The sequence below is a fragment of the Pteropus medius genome, unplaced genomic scaffold, assembly GCF_902729225.1.
Source record: "Pteropus medius unplaced genomic scaffold, Ma_sr-lr_union100, whole genome shotgun sequence".
NCBI classification, from domain to species: domain Eukaryota; kingdom Metazoa; phylum Chordata; class Mammalia; order Chiroptera; family Pteropodidae; genus Pteropus; species Pteropus medius.
Genome location: NW_024349519.1, coordinates 25756283 through 25771479, shown reverse-complemented (window position 1 = coordinate 25771479; position 15197 = coordinate 25756283). Strand labels below are relative to the sequence as shown.

Genomic DNA, 15197 nt, shown 5'->3' with positions numbered 1-15197 from the left:
TGTGTGTGTATACATTTTTTTTTTTTAGGGTGAGTTAACCCTCAAGAACCTCACACAAGTGATCTTGTCAGCTGGACAACTTCATTTTTATTTTTTATGCCTACACTGGTCTTCCTAGGTGGTCTCTCATCCATACCAACCAGGCTCCAACCTTACTTAGCCCAAGACTGACAGGATCTGGGTTGTTCAGGGGTGGCATGGGCCACAGATCAGATGAGGAGAGCAGTAGATATCGCAGATATATATATATATATATATATATATATATATATATATATACATATATATATTAAGGCCTTTTATATATTTTTATATATAAAAATTTATATATATATAAATATATATATATATTTTTTTTTTACCTAACCTTCTATATTTCTTTCAAAGGGATATTTAAGCAAAATGTATGTGCAAGAGGGATAAAACTTAAATGATCACACCAAATAATATGTCACAGAAAAGGACAAAGAGATCTTTTAGTGATTTTGAGCAAGTCTTTTCTATTTTTCCATCTGTATTATTATCAGTATTTTTCAAACCCACCTGTGATGATGATGCACTCAATTAATTTAGGTCATGATCATTATGCTTTTTAATGAAATAGAAGGGACTAGAAAATAAAATCAGAGTACACTGCTAGTATTAAGAGCAGGCATATTTCTGTGAAATTTGTTTTGTGTATATCTATAAGTAAAGATATTTGTGTGGTACTGGGTTTTGATGTACAATATATTTCTTACTGTGTGTCATGGTCAAAGAAGTTTAAAAGTCACAGGAGACGTCTAATGCCCCTTTCAGCTCTATTGTTGATTTGTGTTATCTACTGATTAATTATTTTATATATATTAGTAACTGAAAAGGAATTTAATCTTTTAATTCAGTCTGGCTCTGTATAAATCCAAAGTTTACATGAAGAATCAAAAATGACCAAATTGCTGAATTATAAGATTACAATGTAAATTTGTTCGAGTTCTATTAACATTTTTCAAAGGACCTATTATATGCATTTCAAGAATTAGTGATTTAATTAGCAGGATCACTGCAGAACAAAAAGGAACATCCAAGTAAAGTCTCGTGTGTTATGTTTATGTAAAACCATATAGCCTGGAGGAAGACTACCTGGGTTTGAACCCAAGTCCTGACACTTACTAGCTGTGTGACTTTTAGTAAGTTACTTAACTTTTCTATGCTGTAACTTCCTTGTCTGTAAATTGAGGATAATCTCAGTGCCTATCTTTAAAGTCGTTGTGAGAATTAAATGAATTATTTCTACGGAAGGCAAGCAGAAGATTGCCTGGCACAAAGTCAGTATATACAAGTACTTACTATTACTACTGTTGTTTTTTCTATTTGATCTCTTCTTGCGAAATTCCCAAAATGCAAAATTATATAGGTTTGAGAATATTTACCTAATTCAACTAGCATTTTGAAAACTGACATGAAGTAATCAAATACAGTTTTTAAACGTAGAGGTTCTACTAAGAATGCAAACATCACCATTGGCTCCAATATTTTCCCAAAGATACAGACTAAATCCTTACTCAGCTAGGTAAAGAATTCCAATATCTGAAATATAAAGAATTCTGAGCTTGTGATACGGAAAGAGGAGGAAGATATACACTCTTAAAAAAACAACAACACACACTTGACTTTATCTGCTAAATAGATATTCGGAATGTAGAACACTGATCATTGAATGGTTGTTTTGTCTTTTTTTCTATACACGAGGTTGAGTCGTTAGGAATTAAGACCTGTACAGTGAGAACTATACAGGTGTACCCAGGGGATCTACTGCCATTAGCAGATCTCCTAAGGTGAATATACAGATATCCCCATCCTGGGTCAGCATTCCTCACCCCAACCCTCGCTAGGACCTCAGAATCAGCTGGGGTGGGAGAAGCTTTTCTATGATCCTTACATAAGATCCTCCTTCCAATCAGGTATATCTTCTACTTACTGATGACAAGTAACATGCCCTTTATGTATCCTGGGCTGAGGATCACTGGTTTGGGTAACCCTACTTACCAGGGTTCCGCATGAAGTTTCCAGTGAGTTGCAGGTGCACAAGGATGCCATTCTCCTTATATGGGCTCCAGGACCTACTACCCACTGTCTCAAAGGCCATCCAAAGCCTGTCTTCAAATGAGCGTATCAGAACCTTGGAACCAATCTGTTTTCTTCCAAGGCAGCCTTAATGCCTATAACAACCTCCTACAGTACCATTCTGTATGAATGGAGTGGGTATGATAAAAGGCCATCCAGACTCCGATGGAGAACGTCTTCTTCAAAGAGAGTTTCTGGGCCCCAGAAGGTAGTAGTTTGACTTAACAAAATGTTCCATCACATACCTGCATCAGATCTTGTTTTTCTTTTTCTCCTGAGCTGATAGCCTTTCTGATAGATTTCAGTTCGGTTAGAATGGCTTTGGCTTCACTAAGTTCATAGCCACTCTGGCCTCCAGACATTTTTTTATCAATTCTGTTAAAAGAGTGGGGGGAAAAAAAGAAAAAGAAAAAAAAAAGACAAAATACAAGTTAAACAGACAGGAGGAACTGGTTTGGGATTGACTCAGTTGGCTGATTGTTTTACTCCTTGACTCTCACATACCAGCGACATCCTTTCAAAATGATTGTTTCTCCTCCTGTCTCTTCTAATCACTTCTAGCTAAGATTCTTTTTACTCCCCACCTCATACCCAGTCCCTTTCTAATCATTTTCAGGCTCAGTCTTTTTGATTTCAGTCTGTCTGGGTGATTCTGCAGCTGACAGAACTCAAAGCTCTTCACATGCTGATGCTGATCTCCACCCTGAGAAAGGTTAAAGACATAAGGAAATGATTTAGCAGAAGGACAGAAGTGTCAATAAAGTGGACAACTGCAGGAACTACAGGATTCATCACTGCCGCCTAATTTTACCTGCCATAATGTCTGTTGCAAAATCTAGCAGAGTGCCTACAGTGTGATAGGCTTTTAATAAATGGTAGTAATTATTATTTACACTAGTGAATAGCCTACAATATTTGGATCCTGTGATTAGTTTCTCATTTCTTTTTAAATATATGAAAAGTATTTATTCTTTTTTTGTAAGAACCATGTATTGGGATAAAATTGCTTGCCTTGCCAAATGAGTTCAATTCTAGGCATAAGGTAGAAGGGCAGACATGTTCATTTGTCAGCTAACACTAAAGAAGGAACTCTTCAATAGACTGATATATTACCCCTGCAGATCTGCTACCAAATGTCTTTATAGTTCTCAAGGTCACCCTATGTCAGAGGATTTCATGTAACCTATATCTTTGTTTTGAAGGGCCCAACCAAATTACCCAATTCTTTTTAAAAATGGTTTAACAACTTCTTCACTATCACTCTCCTGGTTCTTCCTACCACCTATGTTGCCCATGGTTCATTATGAACATAACTGGGCTTCACTGGGGGATGTGTGGCTATGCCTCCACCATCGGTCAACAGTTCTTAGACATATTCTTGGTCATATCCACAAAGGAAAGCCACTTATTAAATCACGGAAAACTGGCTCTGAGCTCATTTGGTTTAAAACATTTAATAATTTATATTTATTTCAACTTAAAGAGTACAATCTAAAAAAATCAAACAAAAAACAATGCCATCTTATTCACGCTTCCAAAGTTTACTAAAACAAGTGCAGTGTGTAGATAACGTATTTCCCCAAGCACTATTTTAGTAAATATTTTATGATGCTGAACAAGCAATTAAAGTCTTAAAAAACCCCCCAAAATAAAATACATTCTGTCATTTGATAATAAGTACAAATAATGAAATCTGAATTAAACTGAATTACGTACACACACACACACAGAGTTGAGGGTGGGAAGAGACCCTAAAGATTTAGTTACGCTTCCTCCAAATGAAGAAATTGAGGCCAGAAAGTTTATGCAAATGTAGCTCCTAAATTATCTAAACACTTAGCTAGTAGGGTGACTACCTTAAAATGACAGACTAGGCTTGGGGCTCTTATGACTATTACACTTAGAAGATTTGATAAAAATACTGGAAGTACTTTGAATATTGGTTAATTCCATTTATTTGGGAAGAGATTTATCAATGAAATCATTGAATCCCTTAAATATCAAAGTTAGTTGAGGCAAAAAACTTATTTTGATAATAATTTGTGAGATTTCGTGACATAAATCTCAAACTGTGTCAAGGTGAATTTCTAAAGCCCAAATAACTTTTCCATTTATGTAAAACCTACAGAATTTAATAGTACAATAAATTAATTTAGAAATCAACTTTAACATTTGAAAGTAAAAAGTAGGTGAGCTGTTTTCAAAAACAAACTGTAACATTTAAAAATAAAAGCAGGACTACTTCGGCACTGCTAATTTAAATTTCAGAGAGCTTTAAAAATAGATGAAAATTTCTTGGGTATCCATTGCTCAATTGAATGTTGAATATGACAAGAACAAGCCGTGTCGTCTCAGGGTCCACCAGGGAGCCCCTTTTGAATCTTTCTTTCCCTGCTTCTGTCGCCTTTGAATCTTTTTACTTTAAATGTTGTTGTTTTTTTTCCCTTTACCTCCACATTTTTCCTTTTTCTCTTCCACTTTTCACCTTCTGCCTTTTTACTTTTTTTTGATCCTAACTGACAATATAATAAAATATTAGCATTACTTGCTGATTTTTTAAAACAAAGTACTTTGGTTTTTGTTCTTAATTTGAGAAATACCATTTTATATTTTTCCTTAAAATTAAAAAAAATTTTTTTGGTTTATGTATAACCTATAATTAATTTTTTCCATATAACTTAGTCTTTTCTGAAAGAAATTATCATTTACATGACTTCCCTGGAAAATAAGTACCCTTAGATCCAAAGTTTCATGGAATCTGTATAAGCTTTTGGCTTTGTGGGTGTTTCATCATTTCCCCCTTTCAAATTCTGACTACACACGGGAGGTGGCAAAGTGGAAATACATTTCTTCCTGGTATCATCTACACATATGCTACACTATTGCTTAGGCCAAAGTCAAATTTAGAACCAAAGACTGAAATGAATAACATAGAGAATAAGACCACATTCTCTCATCTGGTATGAACTATTATACCAAGTAAAATGAAAGCTGAGTTTAAGTTACATTGTAATTCCAGATTCAAGAAAAATATTTCATTCTATTGTGAATGAGTGAAAAGTTGCAAAAGCTGCAGTGGGATTCTATTTAAATCTTTTCCTGAAATATATTTTTTGTTATACCCCATGTAAAAGTCTCTTTATAGTACCAGGAATGTGGTTTCTTGAAAACTATGGTCTCTGGGTTCAATCAATTATTATTCAATGTTATAGTCGTTGGGTGGTTAACATTTGAATGAAAACAGCTTTATTTTGTCTATAGTTAAGATCGACAAGAGAGGCCTTCTGATGTTAGATATCATATCTTCCTGCTCTTGGTTCAAGGAATTAGAATCATTACAAGAGAATGCCTGAGTTCCTACAACAAATGTCTATTGTTTTCTTGTGGAATGTTATTGACAGATTCTTAAACATGCCTTAGATTCCTATAAAAACTGCTTGTAAGCAAACTGCTTTGAAACAATACGGCATTGTTATATCAATATAACAAAAACAGCAAGTTTGGCTAACCTTTAATCCCGGGTGGTGACATGAGTTATAATTTCACGTGCCTCAAAAATGTTTAACGAATGGCTAAGCATTTTGTGGTGCTCTTTAAAATTTGTTTTCTCTCCCCACTCCTGCCGCAAAGCCCTCCTTTATGTTGACATACAATTACTAAATAACACATCTGTGTCATTCTCGGTCTGCTCAGTTTTTAGGGGAGCTCTGCAACCAACTGAAGTTCTGAGAACATAGCACTGCTTAAGAACTACATGGGGAGTCATAAAATACACCTGGGATGGAGGACTAGAAACATGTTATTTTAAGAGCTCTTCAGATTATGTTAATATGCAGTCAGGTTAGAGAAACACCAGGATGGGAGCATCTGAAAGAATAACATGATCAAGATTACATGAGGTGAGCAGGCAAAACAGAAGAGTGAGCCATTAAATCAATATCTGAAACTAAAGTCACATGACTGGTGGTCAAGGGTAGTGACTGGATGTCTTGAGATATAATTCATCATCCAAACAAACATACAGAACAAACAGCTTATGTCTGCCTGGCCAGCGAACATACAGGATCTTTAAAAGGGGTGACGCATTGCTGCCCTGGATTGCTACTGAAGGAGATGCGGAGAAGAACACAAGACGGATCAGGGAAATCCCTATAAATACTGCACCACAATTGGTGGCACAGAGCCCTGCATCACAGAGGAGGGAAGTCAAAAGCAGTTGAAGTCCTTTCAAAGGATACCGCCTTCTGGTCATGTATCTGTGAAAACCATCGGCTTCCTCCCTTGCATCAGCGCCCCTGGGGGTGGGGACTGTGAGAGGTGGGGAGTCTTGGTGAGCCTGTCAGGGTTTAGTTAGGCCAGGCCTCTTAGTGGGGAGTACAGCGACTTCCAGGGACTGGCAGTGGGGTAGGGGTTTCCAGATCCTGCAACCCTCTGTCATCTACACCTTCATTTAACCTGGCCCAGCCAGAGCTATGCCAACGGCCTATGAGACTTCAGCATAGAACTGGGAAGGACAGAAGGCACCTGGAAGTGAGGGACTCACTCAAGCTTCTCTGCTGACAATCCCAACTCACCCTCTGAGATCAGTCTCGGTTCAACTCTGGGTCATGGCTGGGGCTGACAGAGGCTGAGGGACACCTCCAGCCCATGCCTAGGGCAGCAAGAGGAGGTGCATTCAGTGCCGCCCTGGGGAAGAGCATGGAGAGGCACTTCTGTGCCCAGTCTCAGCCTCACACACCCTTTGATCTTGGAGCAGCTGGCAGGTGCCCAGGAGACAAAGTAAAGTTTTTCACTTTGGTTTCTTTGGATTTCCAACGATTAATAAAAACTTCGGACCTTTTCAATGTATATAGATTTTCCCAAGCTTTTTGTTTGTTGGTTGATTGCTTTTTAGGTTTTTGGTTCAGAACTTTGAGATTTTTACTTTATGTTTCTTTGAGAAATCTCTTATTTAATCTGAACTTCTATTTTCTTTGTATTAGTTAGTGGGCTTTGAATTACTCTAAAATCAATTTCGGCATTTTTATACTCACTGTTGCAATGTTTCAAAGCCTTGTTCTTTATAGAGCAATTCTTGCTTCATCTGCGAGAGTTCCCTCTTCAGCTTTTTAACCTTTTGTGAGAAATCAATGTAAATATGAATGTTTGTAAATAATTAGCAACACTGTTTTAAAATATAATCCATTAGTAAACTATTAAACGCATAAACACAGCCCTTGGTTGAACATTCACTTTACTAGTCTCTCCCTGACATAAATTAAATGAAGGATAGATAAATTATGTTTAAATTATCACTGATGTACATTATTACTAATATTTACCCTCATTTTATTTAGCAACATGTCTGTTATGCCCATTTTGTAATAAATAGCAAGTAAAGGGAGAGTCAGACTTTAAGCCAAGATATCTGTGACTCTAGAAGCTTGTACTCATCCTTCCTTTGCTAGGCGTCAGGACCACCGAGCACAACTCTGCTTCTCAAAGATGTCTCAGTGCCTCAGTGCTTCTGCATGTGCCAGAAGACTTCTCCCTCCGGTCTTCTATACTCAATTCCTTGTCACTCAGGTCTCAGCTCACATGTTACTTTTCGAATAGGACTTCTCTAACCACCCTACCCATGTCATTACTCTGTTTTATTTGTTCATAGTATTTTTCAAGAGCTGAAATTTTCTGTGTACTTGTTTACTGTCTGTCTCCCATGGGAAAGTAAGCTGCATCACACCAGCTATATTCCAAACTTCTAGAACAATACCACGCAAACAGTAGGTGATCAATGAATATCTAATGTCAAACTGATAAAAAATATTTTTTTCCTATTGCCAAATATATTCTTTGGTAATAACAATACTAAAATTCGATAGGTCAGAAGAACAGCTAACGCTTGGTTTAGTCACAAACTAGGGTTCTTCACATGGCTATCAGAAACTTATTTCTGTGTGTTAAGTTATAGCCTGAAATTTTAAGCACATTCTATTATATGGTATTTCAATGTGCTTTTGAACATTTATTTCCTATTTATTTTACACATTCCACAAATATTTATTGACTTTCCACTATGTGGCAGGTCCTGGGTCTGAAGTGTGAACAAAACAGACATGATCTTTGCCCTCAGTAGTTTTTTTTTGAACAATGGGGAGCCAGATATTGAGCAAATAATCATCGAATGAAATAAAGCTTGCCAATTACCATAGGTGAGATAAAGGAAAAGTTCAGGATACTTCAAGATATAAAAGGGGGTTGGATAAAGCCTGTCTGAGGAAATGATGTTAAACTGACGGGATTAGTGGGACTTCACTTGGTAGAAAGGGGGGTTCTCAAAACCCTAATCTGTGGCAGGGGGAAACTCATCAAATCTCTGGGATTTGAAAAAATGCTATTGTCGCTGGATTACAGAGGTGGTATGTAGCATGAGATAGGAACTAGAAAAGAAGGCCTGATTATATGGAGTCTGAAGCCATGTTGAGGATTTCTAAATCTTATCTTAAGAACATAAGAATCAAGGAGGGATTTTCAAAGTGTGATCTGCTTTAAGATTTTAAAAGACCACTGTGATGACTCTGGTGATTGCACCAGAGTGGCCAAAAGAGGTACCTGTACTGTGAGTTGGCATAAAAGCAGGGCTATAGAGAGGAGGGCCCAGAGGAAGATGCTATTTTGGAGGTAGAATCAACGGGACTTGATGAAGGATTCAATGTGGAGGGAGGATAAGGGAAAATATGTACCAAAGATCACTTCGCAGAGCTTGGCTTGCCAATTGGGCGCATGCTGGTGCTTTCCTAAAGAGTGGGACCAGATTTGGGGGGAAAGATCAGGATTTTCTTTAAGATATTTTGCTGATACCAACGAAACTTCAAAGGCAATTGGAATATGTAGACTCTGATGTTTAGAAGACGTGTCTGTAAGAGAGATACTAAATTCAGAGTCATTGACATAAAGACGATATTTTAAATGAATGAGAATAAATGGGATCACTCAGAGCACGTGAGTATCGAAAAGAGGAGAGAGTTCAGAAACACACCTTGGCCATCTTCATATTCAGAAATCTACTAAAGGAAGAGGCAAAATACACCATGAAATAGCAGCAAGAAAAGTTAGAGGCAAAAAATAGAGCGTCATGGAATGTAAGAGAAAAAGAGTCAAGAGGAAATCCAGGCACTATGAGTAATAAAATGACAAGGACAAGTGCTGTATAAGGCACAATACTGTGGATATAGTAAATATTTAATAATTTATCTGAGTGTTTGCCAGTTTGTGCCTTACAGCATTTGTATTTTATTAGGGAAAGAAAATACAAATAATTGTCCTGCAAGGCCAGATTGATAACTACAAAGAAGTATAAACGATGGAATCCTAAGGAGGAAAGGGCTGGGGATAAGGGCTGACCTCATTCACAGTGTATGGTGAAGACATTTCAGTTTTAGCATTAGACTGTTATCATGTCAAAGAGCCATCAGTAATCAATAGCTCATTTCAGATGTACTTTTACTTCTGACGGTACTCCCAAGAGCATTTTACCAAAAAAGATTATAACATTTTATTTTAAAACAACAATAGTTAATCCAAAAATCAATAGCAACTCAAACAGCTGGGCTGAAACCTGTCTTTACCTTTGAAAACACAGTTGATAAAAAAAATAGTGATAGCCTACTTAGAAATGAATTAAAATAATTAGTATATCTCACTGACAACAAATAACATTCTACTTAAAATCATTTGGGCTGTGATGACACACCAATTTTTTTCAGAAATTAATTAAAATCTAAAATTAACATTTGACAATTCAGACCTCCTCTCTTTAAGTGATGTGACATTTTATTGTATGTTGAGTGATAGTTATAGAGAAAGCTAACCTTTGTTTTGTTTTCTTCCGCATTATTTACTTTACCTAAAGTTAGTTGTAAGCTACTGTTTTTATTTTAGAGGTTCTGCTTAGTGGATTAGCTGAATGATTCTCAGCTCTGGAATATCAATATTGCATTCTATTTTGTTAGGTATAAAAAAGTCTGATTCTATTATATTGACAAATGAAAAAAAATATTATTTCCAACTAGACATTATTTCTAATTGCTCCTGGTGTTAAAACTATGGTCTTAATTATTTCAACAGCCTTTCTTCTTGGAGAACCATTTGACACTGTTAGCTATTAGAGGATCACTACTTCTACGCTTCCATTCTCCTACCCATCCTGAAATGTAGGACACAGAATGTAAAAACAAATGTCCTTAGATCCCAGCTAAAGGATTAAATTAATGCTGACTTGCAAATTTACCACAATGTGGACTCTACTAGGAAGCAATAATGAGCTAAAATTCAGGAGCACTTTATGTACTCCAGATATTGTGCTACATATAAATAGCTATTTTTTTTTAATGCCAGTTTATTTTTTTCATACTATATATACATAATTTTTTTAACATTTTAACATTTTATTTTCCCCCTCCCCCCTCCCTTCTGGTAACCACTCATGTCCATGAGTCTCTGTTTATTTGTCCTGTTCATTTGTTGCTTTTAGGTTTATATCTCACATATGTGATACCATCCAAGTAGTTGCATATGGCAGTATTTTACCTCTTCTTATGGCTGAGTAATATTCCATTATATATATGTACCACAACTTCTGTAGCCAATAATCTATTGTAGGAAATTCAGTTGCTTCCATGTCCTGGCCACTGTGAATAATGCTGCTACGAACCTTGGTGTGCAAATATCTTTTTGAATATGAGTTTTCAAGTCTTTGGGGTAAATACCCAGTAAAGGGATTGCTGGATCATATGGTAGGTCAATTCTTAGTTTTCTGAGGAACCTCCATACCGCTTTCCATAGTGGCTACACTGATTTGCAGTCCTACCAGCAGTGTATGAGGGTTCCTATTTCTCCACATCCTCTCCAACATTTGTTAATACTTGTCCTGTTGATTATAGCCATTCTAACAGGTGAGAGATAGCATCTCATTGTGGTTTTGATTTACATTTCCCTAATAGCTAGCAATGTTGAGCATCTTTTCATATATTTGTTGGCCATTTGTATGTCCTCTAGGGAGAAGTGTCTGTTCAGGTCCTCTGCCTATTTTTTGATTGGATTGTTTGGTTTTTTTTGTTGTTATTGAGTCATATGAGTTCTTTGTATATTTTGGATATTAGGCCCTTATTGGAGGTGTTGCTTGCAAATATATTTTCCCACTCCGATGGTTGTCTCTTTACCTTGTTGATAGTTTCTTTTGCTGAGCAGAAGCTTTTTAGTTTGATGTAGTCCCATTTATTTATTTTGCTCTTACTTCTCTTGCCTTTGAGGTCAAATTCATAAAATCCTCTTTAAGTCCAAGGTCCTTGAGTTTAATTCTTATTTTTTTCTTCTATGTTTTTTATTGTTTCAGGTCTTATATTTAGGTCCTTAATCCATTTTGAGTTGATTTTGGTGTGTGCTGATAGACAACAGTCTAGTTTCATTCTTTTGCAGGTGGCTTTCCAGTTTTCCCAGCATCACTTATTGAAGAGGCTTTCTTTTCTCCAATGTATGTTTTTGGCATTTTTGTCGAAAATTATTTGCCCATATAAATATGGGTTTATTTCTGGATTCCCGATTCTGTTCCACTTGTCTGTATGTCTATTTTTCTGCCAATATCATGCCGTTTTGATTACTGTCGCTTTGTAGTATAATTTGAATTTGGGAAGAGTGATGCCTCCAGCCTCGTTTTTTTTTCAGGATGGCTTTGGCAATTTGGGTTTTTTTGTGCTTCCATACAAATCTGATGATTTTTTGTTCTATTTCTTTAAGAAATGTCAATGGGGTTTTGATGGGGATTACATTAAATCTGTATAATGCTTTAGGTAATAAGGTGATTTTAACTATGTTGATTCCTCCAATCTAAGAACACGAAATATCTTTACATTTCTTTGAATCTTCTTTGATTTTATTTAATAAGGTTATATAGTTTTCATTATAAGGTCCTTCACATGTTTTGTTAGATTTATCCCTAGATATTTTACTTTTTTTGTTGTTGTAATAGCAAAAGGAATTGTTTTTTCCACTTCTTTTTTTTCTGACATTTTGTTATGAGTATTGGAACGCTATGGATTTTCGAACATTGATTTTGTATCCAGAGACTTTACTGCATTTGCTTGTTTCTAGTAGTGTTTGTGTGGAGTCTTTAAGGTTTTCTATATAGAGAATCATGTCATTCACAAATAGAGACAATTTAACTTCTTTGTTTCCTATTTGGATGCCTTTTATATCTTTCTCTTGTCTGATTGCACTTACTAGGACCTACAATGTTATATTGAATAACAGTGGTGATAGTGGACAACCTTGCCTTGTTCCTGATCTTAGAGGGAAGGTTTTTAGTTTTTCACCATTAAGTATAATGTTGGCTGAGGGCTTAACATATATGGCCTTTCTTATGTTAAGGTACTTTCCTTCTATACTGATTTTGTTAAGTGTTTTGATCATAAATGGGTGCTGTATCTTGTCAAAGGCTTTTTCTGCATCTATTGATATGATCATATGATTCTTATTTTTTAATTTGTTTATGTGGTGTATCACATTAATTGATTTACATATGTTGAACCATCCCTGTGCCCCTGGGATGAAGCCCACTTGATCGTGGTGTATAATCTTTTTAATATATTGCGGTATTTGGTTCGCTAGTATCTTATTCAGGATTTTTGCATCTGTGTTCATGAGAGTTATTGGTCTGTAGTTTTTTTGTGTGTGTTATCTTGACCAGGTTTTTGTATCAAGGTAATATTGGCCTCATAAAATGAGTTGGGAAGTATTGCCTCATCTTTGATTTTTTTGGAAGATTTTGAAGAGAATAGGTATTAAATCTTCTTTGAATGTTTGGTAGAAGTCACTGGTGAAGCCATCTGGTCCTGGACTTTTACTTTTTGGTAGGTTTTTGATGACTGTTTCAATTTCCATACTGCTGATCGGTCCACTTAAATTTTCCAGTTCTTGATTCAGTCTGGGAAAGGCTGTATTTTCCTAAGTACTGATCCATTTCTTCTAGGTTATTAAATTTGGTGTTACATACTTTTTCATAGTATTCTTGTATGATCCTTTGTATTTCTGCGATGTCAGTCGTAATTTCCCCTCTTTCATCCCTGATTTTGTTTATTTGTGTCCTTTCTCTTTTTTCTTTAGTGAGTCTAGCCAGAGGTTTGTCAATTTTATTAATCTTCTCAAAGAACTAGCTCTTCGTTGCATTTACTTTTTCTGTTGGTTTTTTGTTTTCAATTTCATTTATTTCTGTTCTAATTTTGATTATTTCTTTTCTTCTGCTGACTTTAGTCTTCATTTGTTCTTTCTTTTCTAGTTTTTTAATATGAAGCATTAGGTTGTTTATTTGGGCTTGTTCTTGTTTTTGGAGGTAGGCCTTTCTCTTATGACTGCTTTTGCCATGTCTGAAAAGTTTTGATATGTTGTACTATCTTTATCATTTGTTTCTATGTATCTCTTGATCTCTCTTTTTATTTCTTTTCTGACCCAGTTATTCTTCAATAGTATGTTGTTTAATCTCCATATTATCTGTGGTTCTTTCCACTTTTTTTATATAGGTGATCTCTAGTTTCAAAGCGTTATGATCAGAGAATACGGTTGGTATGATTTCAACCCTCTTATATTTGTTGAGGCTATCTCTGTGTCCCAGTATGCGGTCAATCTTTGAGAGTGTTCCATGTGCACTAGAGGAGAATATATAAGCATCTGTTTGGGGATGGAAGGCTCTGTAAATGTCAATTATGTCCAGTTGGTCTAATGTGTCATTTAAAGATGTTATTTCCTTATTGATTTTCTGTTTGGATGATCTGTCCATATCCGACAGTGGGGTATTTAGGTCTCCTACTACGATAGTGTTTTGTTCTGTTCCTCCATTTAGTTCTGTTAGTAATTGTTTTACATATTTTGGGGCTTTCTGATTGAAAGCACAGATATTAATAAGTATTATGTCTTCTTGGTGCATGATTTCCTTTATCATTATGAAGTGTCCCTCAGTATCTTTACCTTTTTTTATTTTAAAGTCTATTTAATCTGATATTAGTACTGCTACTCCTGCTTTTCTCTGAATGCCAATTGCCTGAAACATCATTTTCCACCCTCTCACTTTGAGTCTATATTTGTCTTTGGAACTGAGATGTGTCTCCTGGAGGCAGTATATGGTTGGGTTTTGTTTTCTGATCCAATCTGCAATCTGTGTCTTTTTATTGATGAGTTCAATCCATTTACATTTAGGGTGATTACTGAAATATGAGGTTTCTTATAGCCATTTTATCTTTTGATTTCTGGTACCTCAGTGTTTCCATTGCTTCCTTGTCCTTGTGTTCTGTTTTCTTTATTTTGGTTGGCTTTTGTGGGTTTTGCTTCTGGTCCTTCTTGTTTTATGTTATATACTTCAGTTCTAAATCTTTGGCCTATGGTTACCATTACAAATATGCGTGTGCCTTATCTCCATTCCCCTTTGCAAATCTGGATCTTTGAATCCTCCCCTTTTCAATCTTTGTTGTCTCATTTTGTCCCTATGTATGCTGAGTGTTCATTACTATCTTGCTATAGCAAATCTCTTCTTATTTTAAGCGTATAATGCCTTGTTTATAGTAAGGGTCGTACTCCTCTGCTTTTATCAGCCTGCTAGTCACCTTACTCTTAATTATGTTTTTTTTTTTTTTTTTGGTCATTTTGTTTTAGGTGAGCTGACCTCTTTCGGTATTTTCTGTAGTGCAGGCCTCGTAGTGGAGAATTCCCTCAATTTTTGTATGTCTGGAAAATCTTTATTTTTCCTTCATATCTAAAGGAGGGCTTAGCTGGATACATTATTCTAGGCTGGTAGTTGCTTTCATTCAATAGTTTGAATATTTGATTCCACTCCTTTCTTGCTTGTAGGGTTTGTGCTGAGAAGTCCGACGATAATCTAGTAGGTTACCGTCTTCTTTTCCCTGGCTGCCCTGAGAATTCTCTTTGTTGTTGATTTTTGATAATTTTAATACTTTGTGTCTTGGTGAAGGCCTTTCTGGGTTGAGATAATTGAGTGTTCTATTGACTTCTGGAATTCCAAGCTCCAGCTCATGCCTTAGATTTGGGAAATTTTTGGCAACTATTTGTCT

At 35.9% G+C, this 15197-nt stretch overlaps 1 protein-coding gene across 7 annotated transcripts in view; it reads right to left on the bottom strand.

The window, feature by feature from the left end:
• The window catches only part of WWC2 (WW and C2 domain containing 2), a 170712-nt gene that overhangs the window by 51927 nt on the left and 103588 nt on the right, over nucleotides 1-15197 (bottom strand). For all 7 annotated transcript variants that reach the window (XM_039882603.1, XM_039882606.1, XM_039882605.1 and 4 more), the window contains exons 5-6: nucleotides 7137-7216; nucleotides 2349-2478 (exon numbers count right to left, since the gene is read on the bottom strand). In XM_039882603.1, coding sequence (XP_039738537.1) covers nucleotides 2349-2478; nucleotides 7137-7216 — 210 coding nt within the window. The remainder of the gene's footprint in view (nucleotides 1-2348; nucleotides 2479-7136; nucleotides 7217-15197) is intronic.